Raw genomic sequence first — 19,052 nt, 5'->3', positions numbered from 1 at the left:
AAAGCATTGTGTCAAACATATGAAAACCTTTTTCATGCTGTAGATTTTACCTCTGAATGTGTTCACTGTTGTCATCTTGTTGTATCACGTGTTTTTCTTTCATTCTCCCAATCAAGCAGAAGCCATACTCGATGCCCATGTATCTCCCTATGACTTTTCAAAACTCTTTTCTTTTTTTTTTTTTTTTGATGAATAGTCTATTTTAATTAATAAAATTTACTAAGATTACAATTCACAAGATTACTAAGATTAAAATTTATTTCATAGAGCTTAGCCTAACCATGACTCTCAATTCGGTTCTGAGATGGAAAGTGCGCTCATTAAAGGCACGGTATCATTCAATGGATTATTCTTGGTCTCTGATATCATTAAACCACTTCACTGTATAGGATTGCCAACCATTGGCTTTCATTAGACACCTCGTCTTTGATTCCACTGTACCACACAACCCAACTCTAACTTCCTAACTTTAAAAATTAAGGTTGTTAACCAGAATGCATAGGTTTGGGGAGAGAGAGTGCGCATAACTTTTGAATGATAATTCTGATTTGGAAAATTTGAAGTGAATTGTGGAACTTGTGATGAGCTGGAGCATTTGGAATCATGAGACTGAAAATTAGATAAACCTCTCACCAATTTAAAGCTTGAATTTAGATGTTCTACATTTTGATTGAAAATTTTGAATTTTGAGTTTGGTAAATACAAGGGAAACATATTTAAACACAAATTGATGAGATATATGCTTGAATAAGGATATACAATTTCTGCAATCTATACTCATGTTAGTTCTTAGTTCCTAGATTTAATTGTATTAAATTTTATAATTTATATTCTTATATCTCAAGGGATTAATTATCATTAATTTTAAATTTATAATTTTATAAATCTTGTCACATCCTAGACCATCAAAAGATGAACTAATACTTATATACATGAATTTATTATACCCAAAAATGGTAAGGGATTCACATACATTATCTATTGACCCACTCTTATTATCTTCAAACTTTTGCATGCATTTCTTGGTGTTGACTTATGAGAACATGTCTCCTTGTGAAATAGTGAAAGCATAGAAATTATCTTCAAACTTTTGCATGCATTTCTTTGTGTTGATTTATGAGAACATGTCTCCTTGTAAAATAGTGAAAGCCCTTCTAGGTTGGCTCTAATTTTTGTTATACTTAAACTTCATAATCAATTAGAGTACATTAAGATTATCTAGAAAAAATTAACTTAAATTAAATTAAATATAAAATGAATAAGATGAATTTCAAATACAGACAATAACTTTATAATTATTTATTAATCCAAATCCATTAACTTTGACATTATTTTTTTTGCATTGAACAAAACACTAATGTTTACAAAGAATAGGCTACCAAGAGGTAGCAAAAAAGAATAACATGTCACTATACAATGAGTCTCCATAGACAAGGAGGGAACTTACTAACATATTTGACAAAACAGATATAATACAAAATTTAAAACTACTATAAAGAAGATTACAATCTCAAACAAGCTCTCAATCTGATTCCAATATCAAATCACTATTGTTATCATTAAAATCAAATATTTTTCTTTTTTATTAGTATTATCATTTATTTATCAAAATTAATCTCCGATTATCCAATTACATCTAGCAGAATCATCCTTTCCAAGATAGTTCTTGGAAGGAAGGCAGTGTACAGTACAGTGGACGATAAAGACAAGGTGCTTGTCTCTATGCGTTGCCCACGATAAATGAACACGTAAATGGGTTATTCACCTCAAAGTCGTCAAATTTTGCCATCCAATAAACTACGTAGATATAAAATTGCACTCACTACATGGAGCCCCGTGAACATAAAAGCCATCCTCTTGAGCTTATCTAGATGTTTATCCCAATACGTGATATAAGATATTTATACCACCGACAACGTGTTACCTGGCAGCGTGAAACAGCGCACCCATTCTGCTGAAACCCTATAAATAGTCGGCTCCGTCATAACCATTTCGATCAAACACTCTCACTTGTGAGCTTCACTTCACTTCTTATTCTTGCATTTGTGAAGTTTATAGTAATGGCGGACTCAAATGCACCAGAGCAGCAGGAACGTGGCCTTTTTGGGAAGAACAAAGAGGAAAAGATGGGTCAGCAGCAGCAGCAGCAAAAGGAAGGAGGTTTCATGGACAAGATAAAGGAGAAGATTCCTGGACAGAAGAAAGAAGGGCAAGGCCAAGGCCAAGATATGCATTGTGAGAAACAAGAGAAGGTTGGTATGGTTGACAAGATAAAGGAAAAGCTTCCCGGACAGAAGAAGGAAGGCCTGTAGAAGGTATTTATGTTTTATATATTATAGAAGGGAAAAACCAGCAGTAGCTTCCTTTTATGTTTTATATATGTATGCTATGTTCAGATGTCCCTGAATGTGCACTGGGTGCTATGTATTTAAGCTTATATGGTATTGCATAATAATAAGGGGATGTTTATGTTCTTGTAATGGTGGAGAAATCTACTAGGCCATGCATTTGCAAATGTGGCCCATTGTAATTTCTTCAATGAAAAAAGGTTCCCATGTTTGAGAATCATATTGTTTCAATCTGTGCTGAGACTCTGTGCAAGCGATCGTGGCTGTGGCAGTTCAAATGTTTAAACTTGTCTTGTTCTTAAAATTTTAGTCTTGGAGTAAATCATAGGCTATTCTATGTAAAATAAATAAATTGTGAAAAATGCTCTAGTAATACAGATCTGTCTTGATTTATTTTTTCCCAAATTTTATTGTACAAAAATATTATCTGGTGGAAAAGATGAGGGTTCTTATTATTCACAAAGATATATTAAAAGGATAAATTAATTTAAAATTTAATATTACATTTGAAGTGTATATTTTATAAATCAACACTTTGCAATGTCTTAATTTTTGTATGATTACTTTTTAATAATTGATAAAATTTTAATCAATAGAATGCTAAAATTTGGCTTGTTGTTCTTAATATCTAAATCTTAAATTGTTTACCATTACATTAGTTATAACTAGATCTAGTGGGTAACTTCACCAATTCACATGAGATATAGATTATGAAGGCAATAGGTTTAAATTATAAGCTATCTATCTTTATTTTTAAAAAAAATCGGTTATCTTTTTCTTTCTTTTTTTCAAATTCAAATTATACTATAAGACAATATCATCTTTAAAACTGAAAAAGATGGGGGTTGTCAGATTGCAAGTAAAAGCTATAAATAAGCTATATATGATTTTAAAAGAGAGCCAAAGAAACTTATACTAGATTAGCATTTTATAAGTAAATAATTTATTAATAAATATTTTGATAAATCTTTTGATTTTTTTAAAGATGTTCAAAATCTTTTTTTTTCATTGCACCTTAGTTTGCTCCTATAATTTGATCTTTTTAATATTTGAGTATAATTGTAAATTTTTTTTTTTAAAGTGTATTATTTTCTATTATAAAATTATATTTAATTTTAGGTAAGAAAGAAAATTATTTTTAATTTATTGAACTGAAAATTTAGGATTTCATTTTTTACAATTAAATAATTAAAATATATTAAGTTCCTTTTTGTATTATATCACAATTATTTTTTATATTAAAAATAGTCAAAGTGGGGCCTCATCCAAAGACAACAAAAATCTTAGCTAAACATCATCAATAAGTTATTTCCATTAGATTAACCTACGCACTTCCTTATTATCAAAAGCCCCCAAATTAAAGTATTTCTATAAATAAAGCTACTTTAGTTTATAGTTATCAAAATACCATGAATACCAATAAACCTAGCCCAGTTAATCCATCTAGACATAAACCATGTCTACCAGAAAGAGCCCCATGGACCATATAGTAAACCATAAGCATTAAAATACAAAAACCTAAGCATAAAAAAATAAAAAATAAAATAAACCTAGCCCATTTAATCCATCCTGCAATAAACCATGTCTAGCAAAAAGTGTCCTATGGGCTATACAATAAGTTGTAATGATATAACTTGCACAATAGAAAAAATAATATGAAATATTATATATACTTGATAATAACTGAGAGTACTATGCCACTTTGAGCGACCAACCTCTGAATATCTCCAATGAGGACACATTTCACAATATGATCTTGAAATAAGACTCAAAACCTCCTATATATACCTAATTATGCTTAGGTTGAATAAACACAACCCTACATAACACCTAGGTTGACCTACCTAACTAAATAATAATATAATAATGATAGCATGTGACTTAATTAAGGATTAAGATAGCCACAAGTTGACTATTCACAACCCCATATGCACCAATATTAAGGCCATAGCATGCGCCCTCTCTTGAAAGAAGCATTGTCCTTAATTCTAGCCAAGTGTGGATTCTTTTGAATGAACTCCTCATCCTCTCATGTGGCCTCTTCAACTAGTAAGTTCTTCCATTGAATGAAATACTGAGTGATGGTTCTATTCCTTAGCTTCTTCGTGCATGTTTGAAGAATGCACTCTGGTTCCAAAATTATTCTTCCTTCTTCATCAAGCTCTGGTAGTATTGTTTGAGTAGGAATATTCTACCAAATTACCTTCTTCAAACAAGAAACATGAAAAACTAGAAGTATCTTTGTTGCTGATGGCAACTTGAGATTGTAGGCAATACTATCAATCTTTTGCATGATTTGGTATGGTCCATAATATCTTGCAAACAAATTATTATTCTTTTTTTGTTGCTTCATTGAGATTTTTTTATAAGGTTGCAATCTCAAGAAGACCTAGTCCCCAACTTCAAAATTTCTTTCACTACAATGTTGGTTCCCTTATTGTTTCATTTGATTCTGTGTCATAGCTAAATTCTCCTTATGTCCTAAAAGCACCTATTATTGATGAAGTAAGTTGTCCTCTACTACCTGGAATATTGGTGACACCTTTAATGGTAATGTGATGGAAGGAGAATGATATCCATAAAGTGCCAAAATGGAGACATTTTTGATGAGCTATTAACATAAATATTGTACCACCATTCTACACGAGCTAGCCAATCTACCCATTGAGATTGTTTTTCTAAAGTGAAACAATGTAGATATCCTTCCAAACATTTATTAACGCCCTCAATTTGCCCATCTAATTGAGGATGATATGAAGAATTATGAGCCAACTGAGTACCCAAACATGAGAATAAATCTTTCTAAAAGTGACTAGTAAAGGTAGGATCATGACCACTGAAAATAACTTTAGGTGTACCATGTACCTTTTGGATATTCTCCAAGAAAACCTTTTCTACTATACTTTCTATAAAAGGATATGATAATGCAATTAAATGTGCATATTTAGTGAGGTGATCAACTACTACCGTGATGACATTATGACCTTTGGATTTGGGAAGCCCTGTAATGAAGTCCATGGATACCTCTTCCCAATGTTGGCTAGGAATAGATAAAGGCTACAAGAGATCCAATGTCTTAATTGTTTCCCCCTTATTTCTTTAACAAACAAAACATTCAACCACAAATTTTTGAACATCACCTTTTAGCCCTTCGCAAAAAAAATCTTGCTTGACCCGATGATATGTCTTCAAAAATCCTAAATGACCACTAATTGGAGACTCATGTAGTTCTTTGAGAATCTTGTGTTTAAGAGTGGAATTCTTCTAGAGATACAAATGCTCTTTTTACCAAAGAATATGCCCCTTTAAACAAAACTTATATGAACTACTAGGGTCATTTTTTATTTGTTGGATGAGATTACTTGTTGCAACATCATTTTTCCACTCTTCTTTGGCTTCTACCACCCAATTTTCTTGTAATATCGAAAGGGCACAGAATAAGGGTCCATTTTTTTTATCCTTCTTGGAAAGTGAATCAGCCACAATATTTTCCTTCCCTTTCTTGTATACAATTTCAAAGTCATATACCAACATCTTAGTGACCCATTTATGTTGCTCTTCTGAAGATAGTCTTTGTTCCAAAAAATATTTTAGGCTATCATGATTTGTCTTAACCTTGAAGTGTCAACCCATTAAATAAACCTCCATTTTTTAACTACATCAAGGATTTCTAGCATTTTCTTCTCATAAATAGGTTTGAGTTGATTTTTACCTTTTAATTTACGACTCTCAAAAGCAATTGGTTGACCTCTTTGCATAATAACTACTCCTATCCCATTTTTAGAAGAATCACATTCCACAATGAATTCCTTGGTGAAGTCTAGAGTGGTTGACACTGGAGTTGTACACATAGCCTTCTCCAACTACTCAAATGTTACATTACTAGATTCATTCCAACGAAAACAATCCTTCTTCAATACAGTGGTAAGGGGTACATCTATACAACCATAATTTTTCATAAATCTTCTATAGTACCCTGTCAATACCAAGAAACCCCTTAGCTTCTTAATGGTTTTTGGAATAGGTCATTCCATGATAGCCTTAATTTTGTTAGGGTCCTCCTTTACTCCTTTATGTGAAACTATGCGTCCCAAATACTCTACCTCCTTAAGACCAAAATCACACGTGGATGGCTTAGCATAGCATTGATGATCTTCAAGTAATTGCAATGCTTGATCTACATGCTAAAAATTTTCTTCCCAAGTCTTGCTATAAATTAATATATCATCAAAAAACACTAACACAAACTTTCTCAAGAACTTCTTAAAAATGGAATTCATGAAACTTTGGAATGTAGATGGTGCACTAGTAAGACTGAAAGACATAGCTACAAATTCATAATGACCCTCATGAGTTTGAAATGTTGTCCTTCAAATATCTTCCTCCTTAATCTAATTTGGTGATAACCCGATCTAAGATCTAACTTGGTAAAATACATAGCTCCATTTAATTCATTTAGAATATCATTAATGACTAGATTAGGAAACTTATCTTTAATGGTGTACTTGTTGAGCACTCTATAATTTGGACACATGCACCAAGTTTCATCCTTCTTATGCACCATCACAAGAGCTGAGGAGTGAGCACTTTGGCTATGCCTGATAATTCATACCTCTAGCATTTCCTCAACAATTTTTTGTATCTCACTTTTTTTTATGTGTGAGTACCTATAAGGCCTAATGTTTGGTGGCTGGCTCCTTGGAACTAGTTGTATGGCATGATCATGATCCCTCTTAGGAGGAATTCCTTTAGGCATATCTCCAAGAATCACTAAGTGATGATCAATTATTGCTTGTAAATCTGGACAAGAGAATTAGATTGAGAGACTTCTAATGAGCATAGCTGGGCCACAAGTCTATTTGCTCCTTTCTTAAGAAACTTTGCATTTGATGAGAGCTTACAATCTGTGGGGATTTTTCTTTCAATCCCCTTCGCTCCACTACCTTTCCTTTCAATTGAAATCACACGAATAGTTCTTGTAAGTTCATCTCAATTGTTCACAATGTAGTAAGCTATTGTACTCCCAAAATTATATATGCCACACCCATTGATATTGCATACATTGGGGTATCAAGTTGATAATATCCCATGGATAATTTGATGTTGTGAGACTTCCCTGAACAACTAACTATGCCCCCATCTACAATCAAAACCTGAAACTCTAGGGTTGGATATATAAAACAATTTAGAACAGTTTCCAACTTTTTGTTGATGAAATTATGAGTAGTACTTTAGTTAATCAACACTATTACTTTCTTCTTCTTTAAGAAACCCACTACCTTGAGAGCTTGTGGTATACTGAAACCTGAAAGTGTATGAAAAGAAATGATTGGTTGAAAATCATGTGATTCCTCACCTGACTCCCTATCCTCCTCAGATATGGGATCATCCTCTTCTTCCTCACTTGGACCTTCAATATAGAATAATTTTTTTTCACTACATTTATGTCCTCAACTATATTTTCTATTACAATTCAAACAAAATATTTCTCCTCTTTTCTCAGGTCAATTTGTTCTAGAGTCAACCCAATAGGTTAAGGAAGATAAGGTGTTGAATAACCTTTTTCTCTTGTCAAATTAGCCCCTTTCTTTCTAGGAATCAAGAACTTCTACTCTACCCTACATGCCAATATAAAAGACTCATTTATTGACCTAGGACTAAACATGCATACCTCATGTTGAATGTGATCCTTGAGACCACCCAAGAATAAATCATTCAAGTTCTCCTTTGTAATTGTATCCACTCTTAAGGATAGATTTTAGAATTTTAGAATATAATCCATAACTGACCCTGTTTATTGAAGCTTAGCAAGTTGGCTAAAGAAGTTTTTTGTCACATTATTGTTATATTATGCTTGGAGTTCTTCTATAAAAATTGACCATGATACAATGAGACCCTTTTTCCTCCTATGAGTACAAAGCCAGTGATACCAAATAAATTGATCTAGTTCTAGATATAAGGTAACCATTGTGACGTCTTGTCCATATGGGGTTTGGTGTACCTCAAAAAAATTATTCATTTGATTTATCCATGTTAGAGGATCCTTGCCATCGAATTTGTACATATCCACCTTTGGAAAAAAATTCCTAGATCCCATAGGAGTATAAAAATTTGTGTCACTATTAGTTTACTTGAAGGTTTCACCTTGATTTCTTAACAACTCCTTCCTTGTTTCATTCATATAGGTACTTAACATTCTTCTTATATTTGATATATCTCCTCGTAGGTCACACATATCCCTCTCAACCTCTTCCTCGAACTTACTTATTTCCTCATTGGGATTACTATCCTCTGTCGTTTCCCATTCTTGATTAGAAGATTTTCTTGGTGTGGTAGAATTCTTTTTGCCCCTTGTTGGAGGCCCTAGCATGATGGAAACCAATATTTTTGAAATAAATCTGATAAATGAAATATAAATTGTCTATTTTTTTTAAAAAAATTTACTGTAACTTACTAGGGCCAAGATACGCTTAGAATTTTTTTTAAAAAATTGGTAAATTTGCTGCCTTGAAAGAAAATTTACCTAATTTTGTAATAACTTGCTTATTTTTGCTTCAATTTCTCCAAGCTTTAAAATGTAAGCTCCTCTACTATCTATTTAAAAACCCAATACAAGTTATACTCCAATTTAGAAGGATGTGAGAGATATGTAGATCTCAATAAATTTGGTAGAAATAGTAATTTGGAAATAATTTGCTTCAATTTCTTTAAATTTTGGACTATAGCTTCTTTTATATAGTCTTCAAAAACCCTTTAAAAATCTTTCAAAAATTCAGTAAAATCTTAAAGTTATGCTCTTTCCAAAATCACCCCAATGTGGAGAAAAAATCTTACCTCTATGGTGCCAAGATCATGCTCTGGTACCACTTGTAATGAAATAACTAAGAAAATAGAAGAAATAATATGAAATATTATATATACTTGATAATAACTGAGAGTAATATGCCACTTCGAGGGGGCAACATCCAAACATCTCCAATGAGAACACACTTCACAATATGATCTTGAAAAAAAATTCACAACCTCCTATATATACCTAATTATGCTTAGGTTGAATAGACACAACCCAACATAACACCTAGGCTAACCTACCTAAATAATAATATATAATAATGATAACATGGCTGAGTTAAGGATTAAGATAGCCACAAGTTTACTATTCTTAACCCTATATACACCAATATTAAGGGCGTAGCATAAATCATAAGCATAAAAACATTTTTTTTTAAAAAGCATAAAAATATAAAATATAAAAAGAAAGGAACTAGTAGCTAACTCTACTTATCTTTATATAGGGTTCAATATCTATAGGAAATTATCTACCAACAAGCTATAGAGAGAACAAGTAGTCTCCCTATCTTTAGCATCATTGCTCTCCTCCTTTCCATTCTGAAGAAGATATAGGGTAGCAGTTACTAAGTGCATGACAAAAATAAAGAAATTTGACAACCTATTAAACTTTTCCTTCAAATCCTTGTTCTTCTTTACTAAGGCAGTGGTGGTTTCCTCAATCCTAGATAAAGCATCTTTCTTAAGAGGATAACCATCAAACATTTTCTAAGGAAGGGAACTATCCCGAATTATTTTTGTTATATGTAGTAGGTATTTATAATAATATTAAAAGTGAATATTCTAATAAGAAAACATATGAAAAAATAAAGAGATTAATAACATGTATTAAAAAATCATGATTTTATGGTGGGTATCATATATCTTTTATAGTTAAAATATCAAATTTTAATTATTTTTTAATTCAATACATTTATTTACAATGCCTTGATTGACAAGGTTATGGAGGAGGAAGTGTGAAAAGCTATGTTTAGGATGAACTAGTTCAAGGCCCAGGGCTAGAGAGGTTTCCCCCTACATTTTTTAGGAGTTTTGGGATATTGTCAAGTATGATATTTCTCATGCTATTGTTGACTTTGTGAGAATAGGCATGCTGGTAAAGGAACTTAACCAAACTTTCATAATGTTATACCAAAGATGGAGAGACCATGACATCTCAATGAATTTAGACCCATAATCCTTTGCAACACAATTTATAAGATCCTCTCTAAGATCGTGGTAAATTGCATTAAGCCCATGCTTGATAAGTTTATATGTAGGTCCATACCATAATGGTTTTGTCACTAGTAGATACATTCTAGACGTGGTCATTACCACCCATGAGGGTAGTAGTTACTAAGTGCATTACAACTATTTACATGCAATCTGCCTGACTATAAGGCCTTCTGGGTTAGGGACAAATACAACAACAATTACAAAACAATTCTACAAGATCCCATAAGATCCAACTCAAACACCAATCCCAACTAGTCTAGATCTACACTTTGGAAGAAAACCACCAAGGAAATCTTAACTTCTGCTCGCAAGCCCACCAAGCAATCTCCTAGTTTTCAAGCTACAGCTACTACCTCTTCAATATTCACATCCTCTTCTCCAAGATGGATCATCCTCACTAAAGACTCTATAAAACACCCCTACGTATACTAAACTAAGCCACAAGTTAGCCCATTTCATAACAAATTAAGTCAAATTCCTTACATTAAATACATGTTGAGCCACAACTTGGCTACAACACAAATTAAATACCCAAAGTTGGCTCAAAGATAAATTAAATACCCAAAGTTGACTCATAGACAACTCAAGAGCAACAGGAACCAAGACCTAGCCGATCATTAGAAAGACCAAGCCAAGCATCAACAAACTCCCAAGCATTGTCGAGCTCCCAATGCATGTCAAGCTACCAGTGCATGTCGAGCACCCTGTGCATGCCAAGAAAACCATACAAGCCAAGAAATGAACACCTACTGAGAATAATAGGTGTTGAGAAACTAATGACAATTGAGCACCTCAGCCACAACACAACCAGTAGTGACCGAGCACCACTCCTATAAAAATGCTTCAAACTTCAAGAACCTTAGATGCCCCTGCATCAGACTCCTAGGGTACAAAGAAAAGTGTATCACATACTGTTATGCTCAATGAAAAATCCACAACTATCTTCATCTTCACCAAAGGCTTCCACTCCAATAGGGATAAGAAAATCAACATGCAAATCATCCACAACTGCATCCATCTGTCAAACAATAGAATCTCAATTATCCATTCAACATGCTCACTCCTAGCAACAAGCTGAACATAATGCTTCACTAACAAATTCACATCTACAACAATAACTAGTGAATCCACACTGGCAACAAAAAACTCTATATCAATAGTAATATGTTTAACCCCTCAACAACATATGCCAAACTCTCAACACCAGCAATCTCGTTTCTCAAAATAAGATGCTCTATAATCTCCAAGTTAGACCCAACCAACTGATCATGAAAACCAATATCCATCCCAACATCAACAAGGTTAGGAATATCCTTAGCAACAATGTCAAGTTTCTCTATAGGTTCTATATTAGACTCCACAAATTGATCAACAAAACTAACTTCTACCTCAACCTTGCCATGCCCTCTTTTCTCTTGAACAAATCTTCTAACCAGCTAGACAACTCTCTTCTAGATTGGTAGACTCCAACTCAACAAACATCTATGGAATTCCTTCCTCATCCCATGCTTAACTCAAGCATCTGAGCTAGCTTCAAACTGAGCAGACATCTCAGAAAACCTCCCTTCCACCACATCACAAAGATTCACAATCATCCCAAGGTCCAATCCTCTTAGAGCCATCTCTCACTTGATCTTCACAAAACCTCTACAAAAAATCCTTCCCACACTCCTTATGATAAACATGAATTATTTGCAAGTCAGATCACAACCTACCACATCATATGAACAATTGAGAACCACATCACAAGTCCATGAACATGAATCTACAATCCATAAACTCTTTGCAATCATGCCTCAACAATATCAGCATTCCATCTTCACATCCATTGATCCATCTGCAAGTCCTCTGTAATTGCAACTGAGAACCATGATCTTCTACCTTAGAACCAAGAGATCTAGGATAGTAGAAAGAACAATCCACCACCAGATCAAGATCTTCTTAGATCAACTTCTCTCAACCCTAGTCCTGGTGCAAATTGCCTCAGCTTTGATAATCTATCTACACACTTAGGAAAACCCTCTCTCTAATACCACCTAACATAGTGCAAGGCAGGAGAATCCCCAAAGGAGATGTCGAAGCCCCTAAAAAATCACTACAACAATGCAAAAAAAATGCAAGATCTAATGCCAAATCATAAGACTTTATTCATAAAACAAATGTTTACATGCAATATGCTCAATTGTATGGCCTTCTAGGTCAGGGCCAAATACAAAAACAATTGCAAAATAGTTCTACAAGATCCTAGAAGACCCAACACAAACACTACTCCCAACTAGTCTAGATCTGCACTCTAGAAGAAAACCACCAAGGAAATTTTAAGTTGTGCTCGCAAGCCCACCAAGAAATCTCCTTATTTTTGAGTTTGCATCTTCTAAAGTCTTCGTGATGGATCATCCTCACTAAAGACTCCACAAAACCCCCCTACTTATACCAGACTAAGCTACAAGTTGTCCTAGTTCAAAAAAAATTAAATTAAATCCCTTACATTAAATATATGTTGAGCCACAAGTCAGCTACAACACAAATTAAATACCCAAAGTTGGCTCATAGACAACTCGGCACCAACAGGAACCAAAACCAAGATGAGCATAAGAAAGATCAAGCTAAGAATTAACAAACTCCCAAAACACTACGGAGCTCCAAGTACATTCCAAGCTCCTAGTGCATGCCAAGCTCCCAATGCATGTTGAGCACCCAGTGCATGTCGAACAACCTATACAAGTCGAGCAACCAAAACCTTTCGAGCATAATAGGTGTCGAGAAACCAATAACAACCACATACCTCAGCCACAACACAATCAATAATGATCAAACACCACTCCTCCTATAAAATGCTTAAACCTTTAGGAACCTTAGATGCCCCTACATCAGCTTGCATCCTCAAACTTCCTACAAGTGTACTAACAATTTGTCAATGACACCTTCCTATTTGGCCTATCTTATATTCATGAAGCTAGAGCTTTGAAGATGCTTCTTAACTAGAATGACATGGTTTTGGGATAGTGTATAAATTATCAAAAAAGAAAAGTGTATTTTGTTAATATAGATAATGATGTAAGGAGGAAAGTTACCAAAATTTTGGTAATGCTAGGAGGTGAACTTACCAGATTCATATCTTGGTCTCCCTCTCACAATAATAGAAGTCTCCTCATAGTACTAGAATGAGTTGGCAAAATGTGTACATAGGAAGCTTAAGGGCTAGAAAGGAAAAATACTAAGCTGTGTAGGGAAACTTTAGCTTCCCTTGGCCTCCTTATAGGGCATCCCTATGTACTTCATTTCTATTTTTATACTCCTACATAGATATAAAGAGATTATTGAAAAAATTCAAATAATTTTTTTTAGTTTGGAACAGAGGATAAGACTAGAATAAGTTTAGTAAGCTAGTATAAAATCTGTAAATGTAAGTCCTATAGGTGGCTAAATATTAGAAGAATTGGGAATTTAAATAAGGCCCTCTTGACTAGGGTTGGATGGAGACTAATGAGATCCTTGAGTAGTTGGTGTGGTATTTTCATGGCTAAGTATGTGAGTGGTGACTTGTTGCATCAACATCTTTGGACAATGATGGCCTGCCCAGGATCAAAATTTGGAACAATGTTCTGCAAACCCGTAGAATTCTAAAGAAGGGTACTCACTAGGTGTTGGGGAATGGGAACAATATTGACTTCTAGGAAGATCATTATCTCCAAGATGGCCCCCTTGTGTACACCAAGTTCTAACCTCTAAGAGATTCATGTACCATGTAATATTGTACCCTAGTTTGTAACTACATTACCCTTGATATAAACTGGAAAAGACTTTACAATAAGGAAAATCCTTGAATGAGGCTACGTATGAAGCTTCAAGAGATGTTTTAGAATTTTCATATCCCGTAAATCCCATTGGATGATTCTTTGATATGGAAACTTATGACCTCTTAGAAGTTCACAGTGAAATCTACTTATAGTTTTTGTCTTGAGGGAGGTGAAGCCCTGGGAGAATTGAAAAATGTTTGGCACCCTTGGATCCTGCCAAGGATAAAATAATTTTGGTGGACAATTCTACACGGGGCAATCCTCACCATTGCTAATATGCAAAGGAGAGGATTCCATCTGGCTAACTCCTATATTTTATGTTACAATGTAGCAGAATTCATTCAACACCTTCTCATACATTGTCCCTTTTGTATGGAGGTTTGGAGGGAGATTTTCTCTATGTGGGAGATTTAATGTTAATTATCAATATTGTGAAGGGTGAAGGTAGGGGTAGTTAGAATATAAAAGAGGCAATAGAGGAAATCCACATACTATTGAATGCACTTCATGAAGTCCACATGAACCACATCTATAGGGAAGGCAACCGAGTTGCAGATGACCTAGCCAAAGTTGGTCATAACGTGGAAGGAATAAAGAAATAGGATAACTTCAGCTAAACCCCATCATCCACACAAATGATGGTGAAAAGTGAACATGCTCTTTGTGGTGCTATTTAATGAAGTATAATAAGTGGCATATTGGTGTGGATCCAGGTGGGCAGAAGAATCCAAGAATTAAAAACCTTAAAGTCCATGGAAATATTTCAAAAGGATTTGTGTTTATTTACATTTGGGGTTCCCTCACCATGAGCATTATTTACTATGGTGAGAGGATGATCTGCATGGATTTAGTCATAAAGATAAAACTGCCAAGGACAAGAGTTGTGAATAATGATAATGACAATTTCCTTCTGCCACACTCAATGCATAGGTGGCAATGGTTAACTTTGATAGGAAAGGTACTATTCACACATACTCAAGCTAGAGGGGGATTGGAAAATGTGAAGCCTTGTGATTGTATGATGAGAATCGATTTCTTTCTTAAGCTCATTGCTAGCATTATATCTTTAAACTACTCCAACTTTTGAGTTATATTCTGCAACAAGGGCATGTTGATGCAAACTAAGGATTTGGTGATTGAACTTAGTGAAGACATGGGTGCCCACAACCACATTAAACTAAATAATATTTAGGACTATATTAGGGATAGAGAGGTAGTATGGGTTTATCTATGGGAAGGTGGTTTGTTTCCATTCATGGAAGGAATTGAAGGGTATAATGAGCACATGTGCCCTTGCAATTTTTCAACACTTGGAATAATAGGAAGGTGAACATTCATGGGGTGGTTTTTGAAATGATGGAGGAGCTCATCATGATAGTTGGTGGGTTGTCTCTCAAGAGTAGGATTTGGCACACTTGGAATAATAGGAAGGTGAACATTCATGGGGTGGTTTTTTAAATTATGGAGGGGTTCATCATGATAGTTGGTGGGTTGTCTCTCAAGGCCAAGGTTTCTGATGAAATAATCTTTGAGAAAATCCTTCCGCCCTAAGGAAGATCCTATTTGCAATGCAGTGTGGTTTTTTGAGGGAGGACCTACCCAAACCTTGGGACATTGTATGTTATGCCATTATGCTTTGAATAACTCTCAAAGATTAGTTTTAGGTGTTGTATTATTACCTCTTTCCTACTTTAAACCATTTCAGGAACCATGACCTGATTTCCTTCCTGCACCTTATTTTGCATTTGATGGAGAATATTGTATTTAATGTTAGGAAAGAGAGGTAGGAAGGAAGAACCTTTTATATCTTGCACTAGCCCTTCATGTTTAAACTTTACAAGTTCCAACTAGCCCTCAACTGACCCCCTTCTTATTAATCCCCTTGCCATAGTTACTCCCCAAGTCTCCATGAACCCGAGCCCTTGTTCTACCTCAAATAAGGTGAACAAAATGGTCCTAAGTAATAGGAAAGACATCAATGTTATTGACTCTGATACTGATACTGGGTGGAGTAATAAAGCTGCTAGGAGTTCCATCAAAAGGCTTAAAATGGAAATATTTAAGACATCCCTCAAAAAAAAGGTGAGTTTTGAGTCCATAGAGAGTGAAAGGAGATCCACTAGAAGGAAGAGGAAGGTTATTCACCCTGGCTCTGGCGATAAAAATATTCGAAGCCCTTCCCACATATGGACATCTTGGAAGCCAACCTGTCCTCAGATAAAAGCTTGTGGGGAGATATCAAATCATCAATGAAGGATGCTGCCAAGGGTAGGGGGAAGAAGAGATATCATAGCTATGGGCAGGATCAAAGTAAAACCCAGCTAGATAGGCTAGATAAGTTGATGCATGACCTAACCTAAAATCAGGAAACCTCATGTTAGAAGGTTGAACCCCTTGTGGATTTCTCTATGAAAGTCATGCATTCAATGACCACCACACTTTATTTTTTGTAGGTAAACAAGAATGAGAAGGACGCAAGAAAAGAGAGCGAGACCATCCACTCCCTCTACAAGTTCTTGGTGGATGAGTGGCTCAAGACTCTGCTAGAGAATCCCTTCAAGGTGGAGGTGGAGAAAGTGGCCATGGAGGATCTTGATGAAAAGTGTTAAGATTAACCTCAGAGAGAAATAATAGTTATATGTAAATATAACCAATTCCAAAGAATATTAGATCACATATAAGAGAACACAAGACACCAAGATCTAATGTGGTTCACATAGTCCCTGGGCTACATCCACCAACAAAAAGTCTAATATTATTATGATCTAGAGATTATAACTTGATTACAATCCGTAATCTATTACAACTTGATACCACCACAAGAAGCTACAATATCATCATTATCATAATGAAATCCCTAACCCTAAGCATTTTTATACAATTTTTTGCTTCCTACAAAATAAGGGCTAGAATAATAGAAAAATAACAGCCATTGCCTTTTACAATATAAGGGCATTTTTTTCTTTAGGGGCGTTGCCTACCAAAACCCCTGCAAGGGCATTGCCCCTCGACCTGAGCACACCTGGGGCATTGCCCCTTGATCCTGTCTTGAGGCCGCTACCCCCACACCCCTGTAGAAATAATTTGGAGGGAAATCATGTTGAAGAAACCTCTGAATCTAATTGGATTTCAGATCACAACAATCTCCCACTTGGAGATTGATCAGACTCCACAACAATAACCTCCCACTTGGAGACTGATCATAGCACTACTAAACCTGTAGGTCCCACTAGAATATCAAATCACCCTAGACTCTGTTGTTCTTTTATTCTATTCAGTCCAGAAGACCAACCACAATTGAAGAGGAATTCAACTTCTCCCTTGTCACTACCTTTGTAAACACATCTATTGGATTGACATCTGTATGTATCTTGTCCAACTTTAGCTATCCATCATCCAAAACTGAATGAATGAAATGGTAACATAACTAAATGTGTTTTGTCTTTGAATGTAGAGATGAATTCTTTGCAAGATGAATGACACTCTGACTATCTATAAGAAAATAATTATCCTTCTAAGGGTGTCCCAATTCTTCCAAGAAGAACTAAAGCCATATCATCTCCTTAGCTACCTCTATAGCAGTAGTATACTTTGCCTCTGTAGTGGATAAAGCATTAACCTTCTATAATCTAGAAACCCAACTCACAGCTACCCCACCAATAGTAAATACGTAACCTATAGTACTCCACTTGGTATCAATATCCCCTCCCAAATTTGAGTCAACATAACCTTGTAAATCAATAGTAGAGCCCACAAAGTGTAAAAACTTACTGAATGTTCCTCATATATATCTGAGAATCCATTTAACTACATTCTAGTGCTCAATTCTTGGATGACTCATATACCTTCTAACAACTCCCACTGCATGTGCAATATCTGGCCTAGTACATACCATAGCATACAACAAGCTTCCTACATTTGAAGCATAAGGTACCTTGGACATCTTATTCTCCTCTTTTTGTGTCTTGGGACACATCTCCTTAGTCAACTTCAAATGACCACGTATGGTGTGCTGACAACTTTAGCATTCTCCATAGAGAAAAGTTGCAACACCTTCTCAATATAATCATCTTGAGATAATGCCAATTTCTTATTCTTCCTATCTCTGCAAATCATCATACCAAGGATTTTTTTTGCTCCCCCAAATCCTTCATAGCAAATGCATGTGCTAACTAGCAGTTTAACTGCTTAATATGATCCATGTTAGACCTAGATACAAGCATACCATCAACACATAAGCATAAAATAATGTAGTTGTCATCATCCAAACTCTTAAAATAAACACAATGATCTAAATAACACGTACCATATCCATGCTCATGCACAAAACTGTCAAATTTCATTTACCATTTTCAAGGTGCTTGCTTCAAGCCATATAAACTTTTCTTCAATCTGCACATTAAATTCTCCTTACCTTTGACCTCAAATCCCCATGGTTGTGGCATATATATCTATTCATCCAAATCACCATGAAGGAAGGTCATTTTAACATCAAAATGCTCCAAATGCAAATCTTCAATAGCCATAATGCTTAAAATAATGTGAATAGAAGTCATTTTAACAACAAGAGAGAATATATCATCAAAATTGATGCCTTTTTTCTATGTAAATCTAGTTACAACTAATCTCACTTTAAATATTTTCTTACCTCCATCCTCTTCTTTCGACCTGTAAACCCACTTATTCTATAAATCCTTTTCACCTGTAGGCAACATGTATAAATTCCATGTCTTATTTTTCAGCAAAGAGTCCATTTCTTCTTTTATTGTAAACTCCTACTAAATCTTTGTATCCAATTGCATAGCTTCATCATAATATTCAGGTTCAAAAATATTAGTAA

The 19,052-nt window shown here is 34.7% G+C and overlaps 1 protein-coding gene across 1 annotated transcript in view; it reads left to right on the top strand.

Moving 5' to 3' along the window:
• The first annotated feature begins 1,990 nt into the window (after positions 1-1,990).
• Positions 1,991-19,052, top strand: part of LOC149559668 (uncharacterized) — a 216,412-nt gene continuing 199,350 nt past the window's right edge. The window contains exon 1 of the mRNA XM_089824247.1: positions 1,991-2,482. Coding sequence (XP_089680373.1) covers positions 2,061-2,312 — 252 coding nt within the window. The 5' untranslated portion in view covers positions 1,991-2,060 and the 3' untranslated portion in view covers positions 2,313-2,482. The remainder of the gene's footprint in view (positions 2,483-19,052) is intronic.

Source organism: Cupressus sempervirens, chromosome 4 (genome assembly GCF_028749045.1).
Source record: "Cupressus sempervirens isolate cs-2001-9-10 chromosome 4, ASM2874904v1, whole genome shotgun sequence".
Taxonomy (NCBI): domain Eukaryota; kingdom Viridiplantae; phylum Streptophyta; class Pinopsida; order Cupressales; family Cupressaceae; genus Cupressus; species Cupressus sempervirens.
This window is presented reverse-complemented; position numbering and strand designations above follow the sequence as displayed.